We start from the raw sequence: 16,335 nt of genomic DNA, 5'->3' as shown, positions 1-16,335 counted from the left end.
GTGAAAACCAGTTAATTTGCTATCATATAGCTCCAATAAACGTACCATGGCAGCACTCAGTCCAGAATCGGAGATCTATCTGTGGCAAATCGCCGCAGGGCACGAAGGCTGGAGATTGTTTCTTCGGCAGAATAAACACATCCTTCGTCACATCACTGATGTCATCTCCATTGTCACAAAGGACACGTCCCAGTGACACCTGCTTGATCTGCGTCAGCTGTTCTGGTTTGAACACTGACGGGTTCTCATACCAAAATCTACAAAACATGAACACCAAATAATCACTGCCTATGACGGCAACTAATTTACAAAGGAGGATCATCTTTGTTTTTCTCTTCTACCCTGAAGATAAATTCCTCAAAAACACTGACAACCACCTATAAGATTGCAACGTGTCACAAACCACAGGGCCACTTTTCAAATTTTCACTGATGTAAAAATCTCAGATCTCTGCATTCAATCCTTGGGACCAAAGCAACAGAGAACCTTCTTTAGAACCATATTAATGAATGAGTTGCATGTATTTTACCCATGGGAATTGTCAGGCATTAAGGGACACGTTTATAAACTGGAGTTTACTCAGTTTTCATACTTTTCAACTTTGTCTTCAATATTACCAACACCATCTGTTACCATATTCCAAGTGAAGGTGAATACATGACACCTACTGACCTGTCTCCATCACGCAGACGTCGAAACTGTTCCACCAACAGACACCTGAATGTTGGACCCATTTTAGCGCCATCCAGTTGATCTTCAAGAATACCACCAACCCAGATATCTAAGTTACCTGAAAAGGGGAATCACAAGTCTAACCATAAATTCATTTAACAGGAGAATTATTTTTGTTTTTCATTAAAATGCCTACAGATATGGGTTCTGCCATATTTCATGTGTGGTCTATCAATACTGTCAATAGCTCAAACTTCAAAGTTTTATTTGAAGACAATCAACACAACTACTGCATGGCACACTACAGTTACACTTAAAAGGAAATTTAAACTATCCCTTACTAGGTCAGATCTAACCTAATCTACCTGTTACTACCCAAGACAAATATTACCTGGGTGACCATATAACTCCTTCAGAGCATCTCGTAGTGATTGGCTGCTTATTTCATTACGTAGGTCTTCAAATGTGTGTGCCTCACTGAGATTACAGAACGTCCTCCATGCATTATACCCAGGTATGCCATGGTCTCGTCCCCGCTGGATATTGATAGCTGCCAAATCCAATGCGACAGCATGTGCCACCTCAAACAAGTGTTCTGTCAGCTCAGTGTTGAGCATTTGATGGGGTTTCTTTAATTTTGCAGGTACTGCAAACAGCCCTCGGAGAAGTGGATCCACGCCACCCTCCTCTACGATACGCCATGGTGAAAAGAATGCCTTCTGAAGAGGGATATCGCCCTCTGGGATAGTTCCAAATGTTTTGTTCAGACGCTGCAGCACAGGATTGATGAGGGAGTGGCCAAAGCGAAGTGCTGCTGTTGCAAACACATTGGATATGCTGGGGTTCACAGTGGGGTCATAACCTTTGTACTCTCCCAACATGCTTATGCCCTCGCCTCCAAGAACGAGAGGCAGCCACTGTTTGTATGTAATATGCTGAATCTATAACACATAGGATTTCCTGATTTAGTGCGATATTTCCTACTGATATATCACCATGTAAATCAGATTTCTGAACCACACAAAACTTTCAGTAAGTCTCATCTACAAAATTTCTAAAAACTGTAACAGAAATTTCACACGTTATAAGACTTATAATCAGTTAGACAGACAAACAGACATGGCACACCAATAATGCATTCTACATTTCCCTCTTAGTCATGTGAAGACATCGAAAAAAATAAGGCACATTTGAGAAAAAAATTGGATATTTGGTAAGTTTAATTTCATCAACTTTAATTTACATTTTCCCATTGTCACAGATTAACTTATATCTTACCTCTGCACCCACAATTTTTCGGGCCTCGTGGTACAGCATGTCCCCATCCCAATGTGGGTTAATGTGGCGCAGTTCGGTAGCAACACGATTGTGCTCCCGGAACCAGATAGTGTGCATTGCCAATAGCCCAAGCTGCTCATTCGACCGGATATCCCCTGCCAGGAAGCAGCCAATATCACTTTCCAATGGGTCTCGCCGGCAATCATTTGGCTGACTGTCGGCAAGTGGCAACAGCGACTTATGGTTGGGCAGTCTGATTCCTTCACGCAGCAACCCGTGGTTGTTGCGAAACTCTCGTAGATCCCGTGCCACCTCTTCAGAAAATCCATACACCTGTTTGTGGGTCCAAAAAAGTTAAAATGTTCAAGCCACAGTTTAGTATTGACAAATTATTTGAAGCCCAAATGAAATTTGACCAATTTCATTCTCAGAACACAATAGGATTCAAAACATCTAAGAATGTGTAAGGATATTTGTGTATTACTTCCAGTAGGATGGAGCAATAAGCCCGCTGCTTGGTAGGTTAATTTAATGAAAGTTCATGTGCGTTCCCAAATATATTTTGTTCCTGTCAACAGGTTAAAAGATATTAAGCTCTTCCCAGCTCTTGTTAATGTACTGAAAGACAAAAGTTACTGATACCACAATAAAACTTTACTGCCAACTAAGAAAGGCAGCAAGAAAATTGGTTTTAGATAGGAAATAGAAAAGTCAAATATTCTGAACTAAGTGGTAGCAAATAAATATCTAATACAAAATTCAATGTACATTTTGACTGACGGATGGTTTTACAAAACTCTCAGAAAATTATGATAAGGGTAACATATTTTGTGAGCACTAGACAGATAATTTAAATACAATGATAAAAGAACTACAACAGAGTACAGAAAGATCCTTTATCTTATTGAATATATTCATACCTGTGAGGCATCAATGTAGGATGTCAGCTGGTTGATTTGTTCCCGTGGCATCACAGTATCAAAGAACACAGAAGTCTGGCCCGATCCACAGATAGCACTGCTTCGGAAGAAGTCAATACAGCGACGGTTTGTGACTCTTGGATCATTTGGTGGAACCTCAATGGGATAGCAGGGAGCTGCATATTCACAAGATCTGAAGCAGCCATATTAACATTCTGAGTCCTGCATTTAGTATCTGTTGGTCTCATGATCTATACGACGTAATAATACAGTGACACTTTCAAAGTTTGTACAAAATTCACTACTGATATCTTGTTTGAAACTTTGATTCATCATGTAGGGTATTCAATCTGATTCAGTTAATAACAAACAGATGTCTTATATACTGCATTCTAATTTTACAAGGATATTCCTTTGTTCTAAATCTGCACATGCTAGCTACATGTTTAAACAAACTAAAGAAATGAGTAACTACAGCACAAACTGCAAGTTTGTGGACTCTACCATGGATACGTCACCGTAAAGGAAACCCACCTCTTGCAATCGATACCATCCCAACTCTCACTGCTGACAGATGGAATGGCATGATCCAGATCATGATCCAAGAACTGACCCCACTGCATCACCATGTGAGTTAGCCGTTCATCAGGTGACACCTCCTTTGTGCTGATCACTCGTGTTGACACCAACCGAGCACTTGGCTTGTGGAAGCCATAGTACTTCATGGTCTTCTTCCAACCTGCAATGAGGTTAAAATTTATTCTGAACCTAAATGAAACAGACAAAAGTACGCAACAGATTACAAACATAAGCATTTACTTTGATTTGTGTCCAAAATAATAAAACACCTATAAGAAGATGCATTGTTTTAAGGAGTTTTAGGACCAATGTTGTGAACTCTTATATGTAAGTCAGTTTGGATTATTTGGAAATGCTGTTATCAATATCAAATGCAGAGTTATACTATTTATGAAATGATATGATTATTATGTATGTAGAACTGGAAAGGAATGGGTAAGAAGCGGTCATGGTACTATCCTCGCATTCACAAGGAGTAAATGAGGGTAGAATGAATAGACAAGGGGGACATTATTCTAAGGCATTAATATTGAACCATCATTGGTAACCACCTACAGACTATACTACATACCCCTGATACAAGTACAATGTATTTTGTTTTGGTACATATCAAATGATGACTGCGGACAGAACATAAAGAACCACAGAAGAGAACCATGAATAATATCAGAAATCTTGCCTGTACTTACCAATTGGCATGCTGAAGCCATTCTCATAGATGGGTTTCAGAACCCGGCGAAAACCTGTGAGGGACGCACCCCACATGGGATGATTAAGATTGTTGCATGTCCCATCAATGGAGCGGTATTTTCCATGGAAGCACATGTCAGAACAGTTGGTGTGTGGACGATGCATCATACAGCCTGACAGGTTGGCCACCAGCTCCAGGTGTGATGGAGACAGCAGATCCTTGTACGAGAAGTCTGTGTGGAGAAAGCGGTGTTTCTACTCAGAGTTTATTCAGTAATCACATACTGGAAGAAGTGCTGATGTAAGTACCTTATTTAAAACATACAGGAGAAATATGGACATTAACATAATATACTGCGTAATACGCTATTGTTTCATCCTCAAACAAATGTCAAGTTTTGCAAAGCTGCTATGAAAGTAAATGTGAAGTCTATCAATAGCCATGGTCTCTAAAAATAAATACCTGAAAGCACAATTCTATCTTGTCCAGGACAATAACTTTTGACTGAAATATACTATGACCCGCGTATTTCATGCAGAATATGCTAATGCAGTTCCCAAATTTTTCTGATTAATGGACTGGTAAAACAGCAGCACATTTCAGAGTGCAGACATGTCTAAACATGTTTATTTAAATATAATAATGAACACCTTTGTGTACCATTAAAATCAGACAACACAACCACTTGCAATCAAAAAATTATGCAATAGGACATAAAATAATTTTTTAATCGATATATGTACCTTCAAAGGACCTCTATTTTTTTGCAACATGGTTCCACACACTTATTTATCAGGTATGAGGGCACAGCAATTGACTTCGTACCTCATGATGTTCTTTTCCTCATCACTCAGCCAATCACATCATTAAAACCACAAAAGGGAGAGGAAAAGAGAAAAAATTGGTAATCTTCAACAAAGCATAACCAAAACAAAGAAAGGTGCTATAGTGGTAAAATAGTAATTTTCATAGATGCGGTAAACAGTTTGTCTCTTCCACCTAAGCTACATTTTTCTTCAGTCAAAATGTCTCAGATTTGACTGGCTAACCATTATAATCACAAAATGTTCTACCTTAGACTATGGTAAAAATTTAATTAGTCCAGTATCATATTGGTATCTACAACACTGGAACATAACATCAACCTTGGTGTAAAATTTATCAGTGGTGCTAGCTATGCAACATACCTGTAGTTAAGTTTATGTTCATGCCCGCCTCAACATGTTTCCTAACGTTAATTAGCGTTCTCTCGTAAATATCAGCTGCTCTTGCCACATTTCGAGCTGCGGCATTTGGAAAGCGCAGTAGTCTGAATAGTTCGTTAGGTGATGAGTTCTTGGCCCCTCGATCACGGGTAAACAGCTTGGTCAGCGTATCATTGACTGCTCTGTCAACAGCTTTGCTGGCCTCTTGAAATGCTATGTGAACGAATCTATCGCCAGGGCCCATCATGGATTCCTCTGTAAGAAAACAATCATCTCCTCAGTGCATTGTGAACACACAAACCAATATATGCTACTGAAATACATATACTAAATAAACATGCCTTTAACTCTTAAGTTTCCATGAGCTCTTGTTCTCCCATTGCTATTGACAACCGAGCATTCGTATGTGCCTGCATCTTCTTGAGAGATGTTGGATATGTACAGACTTCCCACTGATGAAATTCTGAAGGAAAGAATAAATAAATCACATCATCAGTCAATGTTATTATACACTTTCAAATGGTACAATTTCTTCATACACCAGCAAAAATAATGCCTTATAAATTTGGTCACAATTCTCCTTCCACATGATCAATTTCTTTATCGGTATGAAATTTTCAAGTCTTTTTATATAAATATATAATATGAATAGTGAAATATATTAAATAATATAAATTCATCCAATGTGAGACTGTTCGAGGCAAGTCTTAGTGGTGAATGGTTACAGAATGGTGTTTTAACCATGGGGACCCAGTGATTGAAACTAACATTTCACCGAAGATTTCTGTCTTCTGGGTTGTTGCGCTGTGTAGGCTGGTCGATGTTAACCAACGTTTCAGAGGTCATACTGTGATATTATATCATCGCCCTGATGACGGAGGCAGTATAACCTCTGAAACGTTGGTTAACATCGACCAGACTACACAGCACAACAACCCAGAAGACAGAAATCTTCATACTCACAGCTGTGAAAACCTCAAATCTTACATAACATTTTACCTTCAAAATTGGAGAGGGGATGACACGCACAGGTAAAAACTACAAGAGCCAGATGAGAGAACCTCACCTGTGTCTCTTGGTGAGTAAAAGAGTTGCACCATCCTTGGTCCATGTTATGGTTGGCTTAGGGTCGCCTTCTGCTTTACATGGTATCTCAATGGTACTCCCACTTGGTGCATCCATGTTGTATGGTGTAATCACCAGTCTTGGTACTGGTCCATCCCTCTGAGCGAAGTACTGCGTGCTGGTGTCTCGGTGGACCCCACTGACTACAAGATGTGCACTTGTCTCCTTGAACCCTACACTGTTCTGTGCTCGGCAGGTGTACAGCCCAGAGTCTGACTCCTTCGCATGCTGGATGTACAGCTGCTGCCCTGCAATGGGGAGAGATACTTGTCGATCACAATTCTGCCATAATACTTGCATCTTCTGGAACAGTATGTCAATTTACAAATGACAAATGAAAGTTACTCCAGCATGATCAATAGTGCATATTTGTTATATATACTGGATATGTGTCACATGTGCAGACCTGTGGATGAGAAACTGTTCCGACCTCCTGGAACAATCCTGTGGCCATCTTTAAACCAAGTGATTGTCGGAGCCGGAGTACCATCTGCTGCACACTGCAGTTCAGCAAGACCTCCACTCTTCAGCGTCAAGTTTTCTGGGTGTGTGGTGAAACTTGGAACAACTGTCAAAATATCACCTTGTTACAACCATGTTACTAACTTACATAGTTTTTTGTGTTACTGGATAGGATAAGCCTTTGGTACTGCCATCAAATTTCGTGCCTCACTATCAGTACCACGGAACCCAAACATCTGATTACACAGTCCTTTTTTATAATACCCCTAATTCCCCCAAATTCAAATGTGTATACATAAATCTCAAAATTCTTAGTCTTATTCTTTGAAACAAAGAAAATGATAATCTTGAGGGATAATCATAACAATCTATACACCTGTCCTTATTAATCCATGCACGATGGGAACTAACACTGAAAACTGGTAGTAAGGACTAAATTGACGAAACTTTTTTTTTATAAACCCTTCCATCAGTAACGACAAAAAATAGCAATAACACAGACTTTGAGATAGATGCAGAACCAGTACAACAACTATGACGAATGGAAACAAAGAAAAAAATTCTATTTCTGTTGTAAATTACAATATGGCGGATACGTGAAATAAAGGCCTGTACTTAGATTTTATGTATTTAATTATAAATATGTGTTAAACTGTGCTACAAAAAAAAACATGGTCACAACTACAACATGCAATGAAAAGTGTGCAGTTACCTTTTGAAAGTGACTCTACAGCAGCAAATGGAGATAAATAAGCAGTTATTACTTTAGGGACAAAAGAAAATTATACAGGAAGTCATGTTTTTTGCTACATCAACAGCTACTGTAAGATTAGATCTATGATTCATTAACCAGACTCCCTTCACACACATCAACAAGACAGACAGCATTTTCTGACTCCATACTAAAACAAAACAGACATGTGAATGATTACGAAAGCTGGTAGTTAACACATTTTCTTCTACAGTCACGTGCTCAAACATATTTTCAGTCTACATTAAAATTCTTGTGCTTAGAGTACTACTATGTCAGTCGAAGGTGATCCATTCTAGTAACTGAATAGTATACTGAGTGTTCAAAATCTCGAGTAAGTGTAATTTGAATAAAAAATATTTTCTAGTGGCTATGGTAATGTTCTTCTGCAGTTTGGTGTTGTATAGACCAGTAGGATTTAATCTCTCCACTTCCCAGCATCAGCCCTGAAGAAGGGGACAGTATGTTCCTCTAAAACACTGGCATCTACAGATGAGTCTACCTGATGCCAAAACCCAAAGGAACATCATCATCCTCACCACAGTGAAAACTTCAAATCTCAATATTTGATCTTGTTCTTATATGGACCAAGTGTTGTATAGTTTAATAAATGATTACACATTTATTCTCTGTGCAATTCAAAGGGTTAGCTGTGCCTCTTAAGACATTCACCCTCGTGCAAATTCCACTTTTATGTGATTTATTCTACAGTCATTCTTTGGTACTAGTCAAAACAACTCTGCAAAACCGTCTACTTACCATTCACTTTAACATTGGCCACAGACGTGATACGACCCACAAAGTTGGCAGCAGAGCACTTGTAATGTCCGGCATCCTCCCTCTGGACATCGGTAATCGTGAGAGTGTTGTCACTTGAGATCTGCACAATGGAAAACAGTGTGTGCTTCATCTGAGAAACTCACGCCCTCTTCCAACTGAGACAGACTACTTTTCTGCTTACCATCTTATTTCATAATAAATCTGAAGTTTGTACTTCCATCACATCTGTGGGTAAAATCTGAAGTTACGGCAGTGACTTACTGCAATTAATTATTCTCACAATATCAGTGGCATTGACACAGAATGAAATTCAAAAATATTTAAGACCAATTTTGTCAAGGCAGTTGTTAAATGCCTGTGTATTAAAGATAAAATAACACCTTTATTAATAATTTCAATTTTTGGTATTAATAGCTGGTATATTGGTTTCATCCAACAGATAATTATGCGATGTTATTACAAAGTTGATGATAAATGCTGCAATGGGCAAACATGGAAGAACACACCGACCTCGAACCTGTCCCCGGACACAATAGGAATATCATCATGAGACCAGGTGATGTCTGGGTGAGGCTGTCCTAGTGCCGCACAGTACAGCCGGACAGTAGAGCCCTGTTCCACTTCTTGGTCTAGTGGAGTTCGGCGAAATTGTGGCTTCTCTACAAATTAAAAACAACAAGAGTTGGATTGTGCCATCGAGTCTCGTAACAGAAGTCCAATACATCTACGGAAAATTTCTGAAACACTTTTAATTTCTCGGTTGTTGGGTTTTTTGACCTTCTCCATCATCTGATGTTACAAAACACATGACGTTTCAAGGACTGGATCTGTCCTCGTCTTCGGTGCAGGGAAAGGGGCACCTACTCTGTGGGATCCATTAGAATGGGCTAATGCCAATTACTGGTCCGAAATTCTACCAATCAAGATTGTGTTACACAATTGTCAGAACCCTTCAGAATCCATTTTTAATTTCATATACGAAAGTTAAGGTAATATATAATGGAATTCAGTTTTTCTTAGAATAGCAGAACTACCAATTATTTATGAGGAATCACTAGTTAAAATGTGTTACAGATCAATTTTATGTAGCTTTTTTTAGAGTACCTGGATGTATAGAATTATGGAGATAACAATGCGGGATAAGGCAAAAACCTCGCTTCAGTACGAAAGTATGACCAGTAAAGGAAGGTGAAACTTATAACTCACCTTTTGTTTTTTGGTAGTGCATCTTGGCAGCTCGAGACTTGGCTTCACCAGCTGGGCTCTTGGCCATGCACTCATACACACCCATATCAGAGTCTAGTGTATTCTCGATCATCAGTGTGCCATCAGCAAGCTTTGAGTAGCGTGGGTCACCCATGTTGATTTCATTGCTGAAGAAAAATAATATCTATTTCTACACTAGCTCCCACAATTAATCAATTACTCAGACTGACTAATTTGTTCTTTGATCAAAAGTTATTTTGTGTAGTTCATGACACAATTTATTTACATATATCAGACTCAAAAATATATCTGAAAATATTACACACATACTTATGCTTCTTAGTTCCCTGCGATCATTTATTACAATTCTATTTTTTTAACATAAAGGCTTGTCTTTGCACCTGTCTCTCATCCAAACAATATCTGGAACTGGGTCACCCTCAGCCTTGCATGTGAAGAAAACTGTCCCACCAAATGTCACTTCCACATCGTGAGGATCTTCTGTAATCTTCGGTTTTTCTGTACATAAAATTTGAAGTTAAACTTGAGTACGTATCTAAATGTTTGAGAAAAAATTTGAATTTTACAGTAAGTAAAGCAGTGTGTTCATATCTTGTTAAATGTAACACTACAGAAAGATAGTAAAAACCTTTTAATTTCCTCTTCAAGTTCTGAAGAAGAACAAATATTTAACATAACAGAAATTTACATGAGTAAATACAGTTATGTACTTAGGTAGGACGCAAATTGCATGCGTACTGTAAAGATAGGAATACAAGAGTTCCTGTCACACTTACTGCAGTGGAAATCTGTTTCTGTCATGGCAGTAAGGGACTTGCCCTGCATCACGACAGGATACTGGCAGGTGGCCGCTGCCTGCGTCCCCCTCAGCTTTTCCTGCAGCATCTGGACCAACCACATCATCTCACAGTCGCAGATCAGAGCATTGCTGTCTAGTCTCCTGCAAGCATCAAATCACGATCTGTACTATCTTTCCACTTTCCGAGAGGTTGCTTGGAAGATGGATTCAGCCCGGTATGCCAATACCCTACATATCAATTTTTAACAGATCCAAATTAATACAATATAATAAGACAGAACACATAATGTGGTTGCAGATAATAGGCAATTAAGAACAGATCACTCAAAAAGCACTTAAAGAAAGTAAAACAAGGGTCGTAAACACGCAGTTTACAAATTTCCCTACAATTAATAAAAGCAACCTATTGCTGAATAAAGATAGGGGAAACATCCTAAAAAAAATGAATTAATTACTTCTAAGCAGTACGGACTGTCACACTTACAAACGCTTCAAGGCCTCCAAGTTCTTGAAAGCTCCTACTGGAATGCGTTGAAGTTTATTATTATGAAGAAATCTGGAAAAGAAAGAAGAAATTAGTAAGTGTTCTGAGTTTTGTGTTTGCAGTCTGCATTTATTTTTTACAGACAACACAAAGACACACGCAAGAGTATATTTTCTTAATATATATTTCACGTCATCTTGAAAACATGCTTATGTATGTGTTTGTCATCTACAAAAATCTGCCAGTAACTCTCATATTTATTTCACTCTTTCGGGAAAGAAAATAACAAAATTTTGGGATGGGGATGAACGGAGAAGAGTACCCCATCATTTCACTTCAAAAAAGACAAAATAATGCAAAATTCCATATTAAGGTACAAGTATTAAAAATATTTGGTAAATATGTCCTCTGTACAATCGATACTCGAAGGTAATTGTAAAATGTGTTAGATGTAGACTGATGCGGATTTTCCAAATTTGCAAAGACTGTATACACATCACAGAGATTGAGCCCATTTAGTTCAATTAGATCTAGTTATGTTAATTTCTGTCATGTTTGGCATAATATCACTTTTATCTTTTATTAAAATTGTTTCTATAGAAAAAGGGTATTTTTATCTGCCTTGATTTAGAATGGTAATGCACTCAAAATCCATTTTTTTTGGCTTATAAAATTCCTATTGCAGAAAAATACTTCAGGCAAAGACCCTTATTTTGGCTTAGTATAGCTCCGTATCTTATTATAGGGCATTTTAATTAATTTACAAGAATTTTACTTTCACATTTGTACCAGGCTGTTCATGACGTAATAAATAATATTTGTATTTATAACTGTTGTTATACAAACAAAGTTGCAAAGCCCATGCAGTATAGTAACAATACACAACAATGGACTTGCATGTGCAGTCATGCAGAAAGATCACAAAAACAAAATGTTTAAATTAAAACCAAAACTGTGTGAGAAGGAGATAGACCAAACACCATTGTTAAAGAGTAGAACTAATTAGGGCCATAAAACACGCAATTAATGAAACATCATACACCCCCTCCCTCAGAATGAAATTCATCATGACATCAATCAGAGGTGTAACTGGCACTAGTCTGTTTGCAATGCCCCCCTGATCTCCTTCGTGGCAGTATTTATGAAATGGAATTATTTGGCCACGTGTCAAATCCGAGTTAAAAACGTTGAAACATAAAAAATATAACAATAAAAAACATGCAAGTGTAATAATGACAATCACAAAAAATATTTTGGACTAAAGTTGGTCATTCTGAAAGTCTACAATTAATGGTATACAGATATGCAATTTGAATGATTAATAATGGAAAAAATGGCAAATATAAATGTAATTAATTGGGAAAATTATGACAGCTGCAGAAAGTACGCGTAAAACAGATGTAACGTAACTGGGCTACAATGAGATGTCACTACATGTCTAGAAATACCTTCAACAAACCTAACTTAACTTTCCTCCAAGGACACAGGAGATCAGATGGTGCATGCAAGAGGGCTACATAGTGGAACCACGTGCAAGCCGATACAACAGAACTAAACCCAACCATCACTCCTTTTACTTACAGTCGTTCGAGATTCCTTAATTCGCTAAACACCCCTGGGCCTAAATTTTCAATCCTGTTGAAATGCAGGTATCTGGGGGGAAGCATACAAATAGCGTCATTAATACAGGACTAGCTATCTCTGCCTCACACACATATGAACCGCTAAGAGTCTGTACAAAAGCCAAGGCTACATTAGGCCCCTCTGATACATTGTTTTAAGTTCTTATCACGGGTGAGTTGGCAGCAGACAGGGTCAGACGATATGCTGCCAAATCTGGCTTAATGTTCACTGCGGATCATGTCTTTCCTCAGGCACACCATAAATGAATTATGATGCCTTAAAATATTAGTTCCCAATCTCTATTAAAATGCAAACGCACAAATGACAATACAATTTCTTAATTTTAGAAAATATGAAGCCATTTCCATTTCTAAATTATAATGGCTATCATGTCCAAACATATTCTATGTAATTCCTGGTCTTACCGCTCAAAACTATTCATTTGTCCTTCTTCTAGTGACATCTGTTGGACAGTTCAACAACTTGATGCTCTGACAGACTGCATAATAGATGGCAGCAGTGTTCTTTCTACATATCACAAAACTTCTATTCCTGAGAACATGATATATAACTTCTTTTACGCGTGAAATAATATTGTAAAATCCATGATTCACATTCTGTCTGAATAGCTCAAAAGATGGTTAAGCTAATTATAAAATGTCTAAAATAATTAGTGTGGGGGAGGAACAGACCCTTGTGAACATAAGTCAGAGGACAGTGTTGCACCTCTCTGCCCATGACTCCTGTTTAAAATTTTATTACTGTGTAGTCAAGTTTTTTGATGCAGATTTCTCATCTTAAACCTAACCTTACTTACAATCTCTCTAATGAGGGTAAATTAGAAAATGTATCAGGCTCAATATCCACGAGTTCATTAAAGTGCAGGTATCTGGAAAAGAAACAACAGCATTAAACTTAACAGCTAACAGCAAGTGGATCCCACGAATAAACCTGAAAAACACAAAACACAAAGCAAAGACAATACAACAACTATACACATAAATATCCAAAAACCGTAAAATTTCACTAAGGGTTTAAAGTTTTCACAGAGATGAAAATTTAGACAGTGGTATATTCTATGTTATTGCAGCACGCACTCCTTCAGCTTTTTACCATCTTCAGGTAACAAAAGACTTAAATGCTTGAATATGCATTTGTTCATACCATAAGACAGCGTTTTAAGAACTTCAAAAATGGGTGAAGATAACACTGAAACAGCAGAAATGGGAAAAGAATGAAGAATAATGAGGAAAGGAAATAAACATACAAAAGGGGTAAATGAATTCCATATCATAACTACATGAGCCGGGATAGCTCAGTCAGTATAGTGACTAGCTACGTAGACGACCGGGGTTCGATCCCCGACGGGGGCAGAGGACTTTTTTCCTCTACCCTCCGCGTCCAGACCGGCTCTAGGGCCCACCCAGCCTCCTCTACAATGGGTACCGGGGGTAAAGCCGGTCGGGGCGTGATGCTGACCACTCACCCCCATCTAGTGCGGAGGTCAAGAAAGAGTATGAGCTACACCTCCGCTCAAAAAACCTGGTGTGAAGATATCTGTAAGGGCATAAACCTCACACTACAAAGTTCAATGGCTTAGAAGTTGTTTGGACAGAACATATACATAACTATTTCGTAAACCATCTTCAGACACACTTTCCAACGGAACCTGTAACAGAGCTCTAGCAAGTTATCGAGGAACATAACCAAAGCAGGCACAAAAAAGGCTAAATGTTAATGTAACTGAAGGCAGTACAACCAAATTTCTCTACCTATATTATTACGAACTTTCCTCTACAATAAGTATACTGAAAGTCCTGGAATTTTGTATGCAAAATAACCCCTTTTGCATGTAAATTCTGACAAGGGAATTACAGAAACTCTCGCTCATTTATGCAGCATTATTGTTGCATTGAATTCTGCCAGCATCAGAGGGGCTTAAGCAGTATTCCAACACTTACATTACACTTTTACAAGATCTGTATAGTGGAACACGAATGATCTAAAATATAATGTCCTGGTATCCCAAGAAATGAATACATATTCGGAAGAAACTTCACTGGCATTTCTTAATACATACAGACCTAAGGCTAGCTCAACCAGGGGGCCAAACAGATAAACTTTCTGTTCTCTTCCCCCCCTTTTCACTTGACGACAGAAGCAGAATCCAGCTTCTGAAAAGTCTTAGTTTTATTATTTTATAATTTCGACAACGGGCAAAGTCCAAAAGAACAATTTTACATTTCGTAACCCACCATCACCTTCAAACATCAAAAGCACCAAAGCTCGATACTTACAGCTGCTCCAGCTTTGTGAGCCCTTGGAACACCTTGCTCTCGATCTCCCTTACCCGATTCTTGTACAAGTACCTGGCAAGGAGGCACAATGTTATAACATGCTGAAGCGGTGGACTTAGAACATACATGTCAGTCATCGATTAAATCAGCGGCTTATTTATATCTCTGTGGGCAAAAAATATTAAAGTCAAAGCCAAGCTACATATTTTCAATTATACGAGAAACTTCACTTTCAGGTATGAGAAATAAAGCAAAGTAAAATAAAGCTGTCCCATTATACTGACTGAGCTACGCTGACTCATCAGGTATGAGAATGTACTGGGATACTGGGAACGACCCGGTCTTCAAGTGCCTGAGCACTGCGGGTCCCAACTTTTCGTTGGCTTGATCCATAGACATTTTGTAGGACTCCTTGGATGAGGGATCGGCCCGTCGCAAGGCCTCTACCTATTTACAGGACAGCACAACACAGAAAAACATCCATGGCTTGAGTGGGATTCGAACCCACGGTCCCAGCGACCGCGCGGCCACTGCGGACCCCTAGTATTAGAATGTTAAAATGATAATTATTTTTCTCTGGAGGACACGCAGAGCAGTAGATTTTGTTACAGGTAAAATTAATAAAAATTTAAATTCAAATAAGATTATTTCAAGTTTGTTCCATGGAGTACACATGGGGGAAGCAAGAAATATATACAAAATACTGACTAAAAATCTTTATAGATGAAATGCACAAGTCACTCAGAAGACAGAGATTCGAGTTGAATCGATAGAACCTGAACAATGCAGTGAGGACTTGGATTATATTGTACTGAAGGATTTTTGTGATGATTGTGATGAACCAATGGGTTCTATAACAACATATAAAGGACTACTGATTGTATTATTCAAACAAGTTAGTCAATGAGTTAATTATCAGCTTATCAATTGGTAAATCAATCCATTATTTAGTCAACTCGTGACTCAATAAGTCGGGCAACAGAAATAAGAGGCTTAATTTAGTTTCTGGTTAGTGACCTAGTTTCATTCAAGATGGCAGAAGCACTTTCCAGTGATTACGTCGTACTGTGAAATGTGGGACATGCCAAACAACAGTGCTCTCTCCGAAAGATTAACTCTGTTGTTCACGACTGCTGTAGCCAATTGCAGAACGTGTAAACTATCTTATTCAGACACTACTACACAGCACATGATGCAACTAAAAAGCATCAGATGCCACAATAAACAATAATTCTAATTTATAAGATAATATAAAGCACGAGTTCTCAACCTTTCAATATCTGGGGGAGTACAAATGTTTTTCAAGCTCTCACTCTGCAAATTTCTACTCCCCTATGGTTTTCTTATCATTTTATAAAGATACAAATTAATTTATATCTTGGCGGGATCTACGTTTCATGCTACATGCAGATTATTTGTACAAGTAACCATTTAGCCAGTAC

The 16,335-nt window shown here is 38.3% G+C and overlaps 1 protein-coding gene across 8 annotated transcripts in view; it reads right to left on the bottom strand.

The window, feature by feature from the left end:
• Positions 1 to 16,335, bottom strand: part of Pxn (Peroxidasin) — a 75,682-nt gene that overhangs the window by 5,498 nt on the left and 53,849 nt on the right. The window contains exons 4-23 of one of the 8 annotated variants that reach the window (XM_022077314.2): positions 14,894 to 14,965; positions 13,414 to 13,485; positions 12,555 to 12,626; positions 10,974 to 11,045; positions 10,467 to 10,630; positions 10,071 to 10,188; positions 9,670 to 9,836; positions 8,974 to 9,122; positions 8,443 to 8,563; positions 6,877 to 7,038; positions 6,412 to 6,718; positions 5,687 to 5,808; positions 5,328 to 5,600; positions 4,139 to 4,372; positions 3,405 to 3,609; positions 2,871 to 3,063; positions 1,951 to 2,283; positions 1,064 to 1,613; positions 673 to 790; positions 46 to 257 (exon numbers count right to left, since the gene is read on the bottom strand). In XM_022077314.2, the coding sequence (XP_021933006.1) occupies positions 46 to 257; positions 673 to 790; positions 1,064 to 1,613; positions 1,951 to 2,283; positions 2,871 to 3,063; positions 3,405 to 3,609; positions 4,139 to 4,372; positions 5,328 to 5,600; positions 5,687 to 5,808; positions 6,412 to 6,718; positions 6,877 to 7,038; positions 8,443 to 8,563; positions 8,974 to 9,122; positions 9,670 to 9,836; positions 10,071 to 10,188; positions 10,467 to 10,630; positions 10,974 to 11,045; positions 12,555 to 12,626; positions 13,414 to 13,485; positions 14,894 to 14,965 (3,716 nt within the window). The other 7 variants (XM_087342496.1, XM_087342492.1, XM_087342491.1 and 4 more) reach the window with 7 other exon arrangements.

This window comes from Zootermopsis nevadensis, unplaced genomic scaffold (assembly GCF_977971745.1).
Source record: "Zootermopsis nevadensis isolate Lab colony 2312 unplaced genomic scaffold, Znev_1.0 Znev_ptg000003l, whole genome shotgun sequence".
NCBI lineage: Eukaryota > Metazoa > Arthropoda > Insecta > Blattodea > Termopsidae > Zootermopsis > Zootermopsis nevadensis.
The sequence above is the reverse complement of the archived record's forward strand: the minus strand, read 5'-3'. Positions and strand labels throughout refer to the sequence as shown.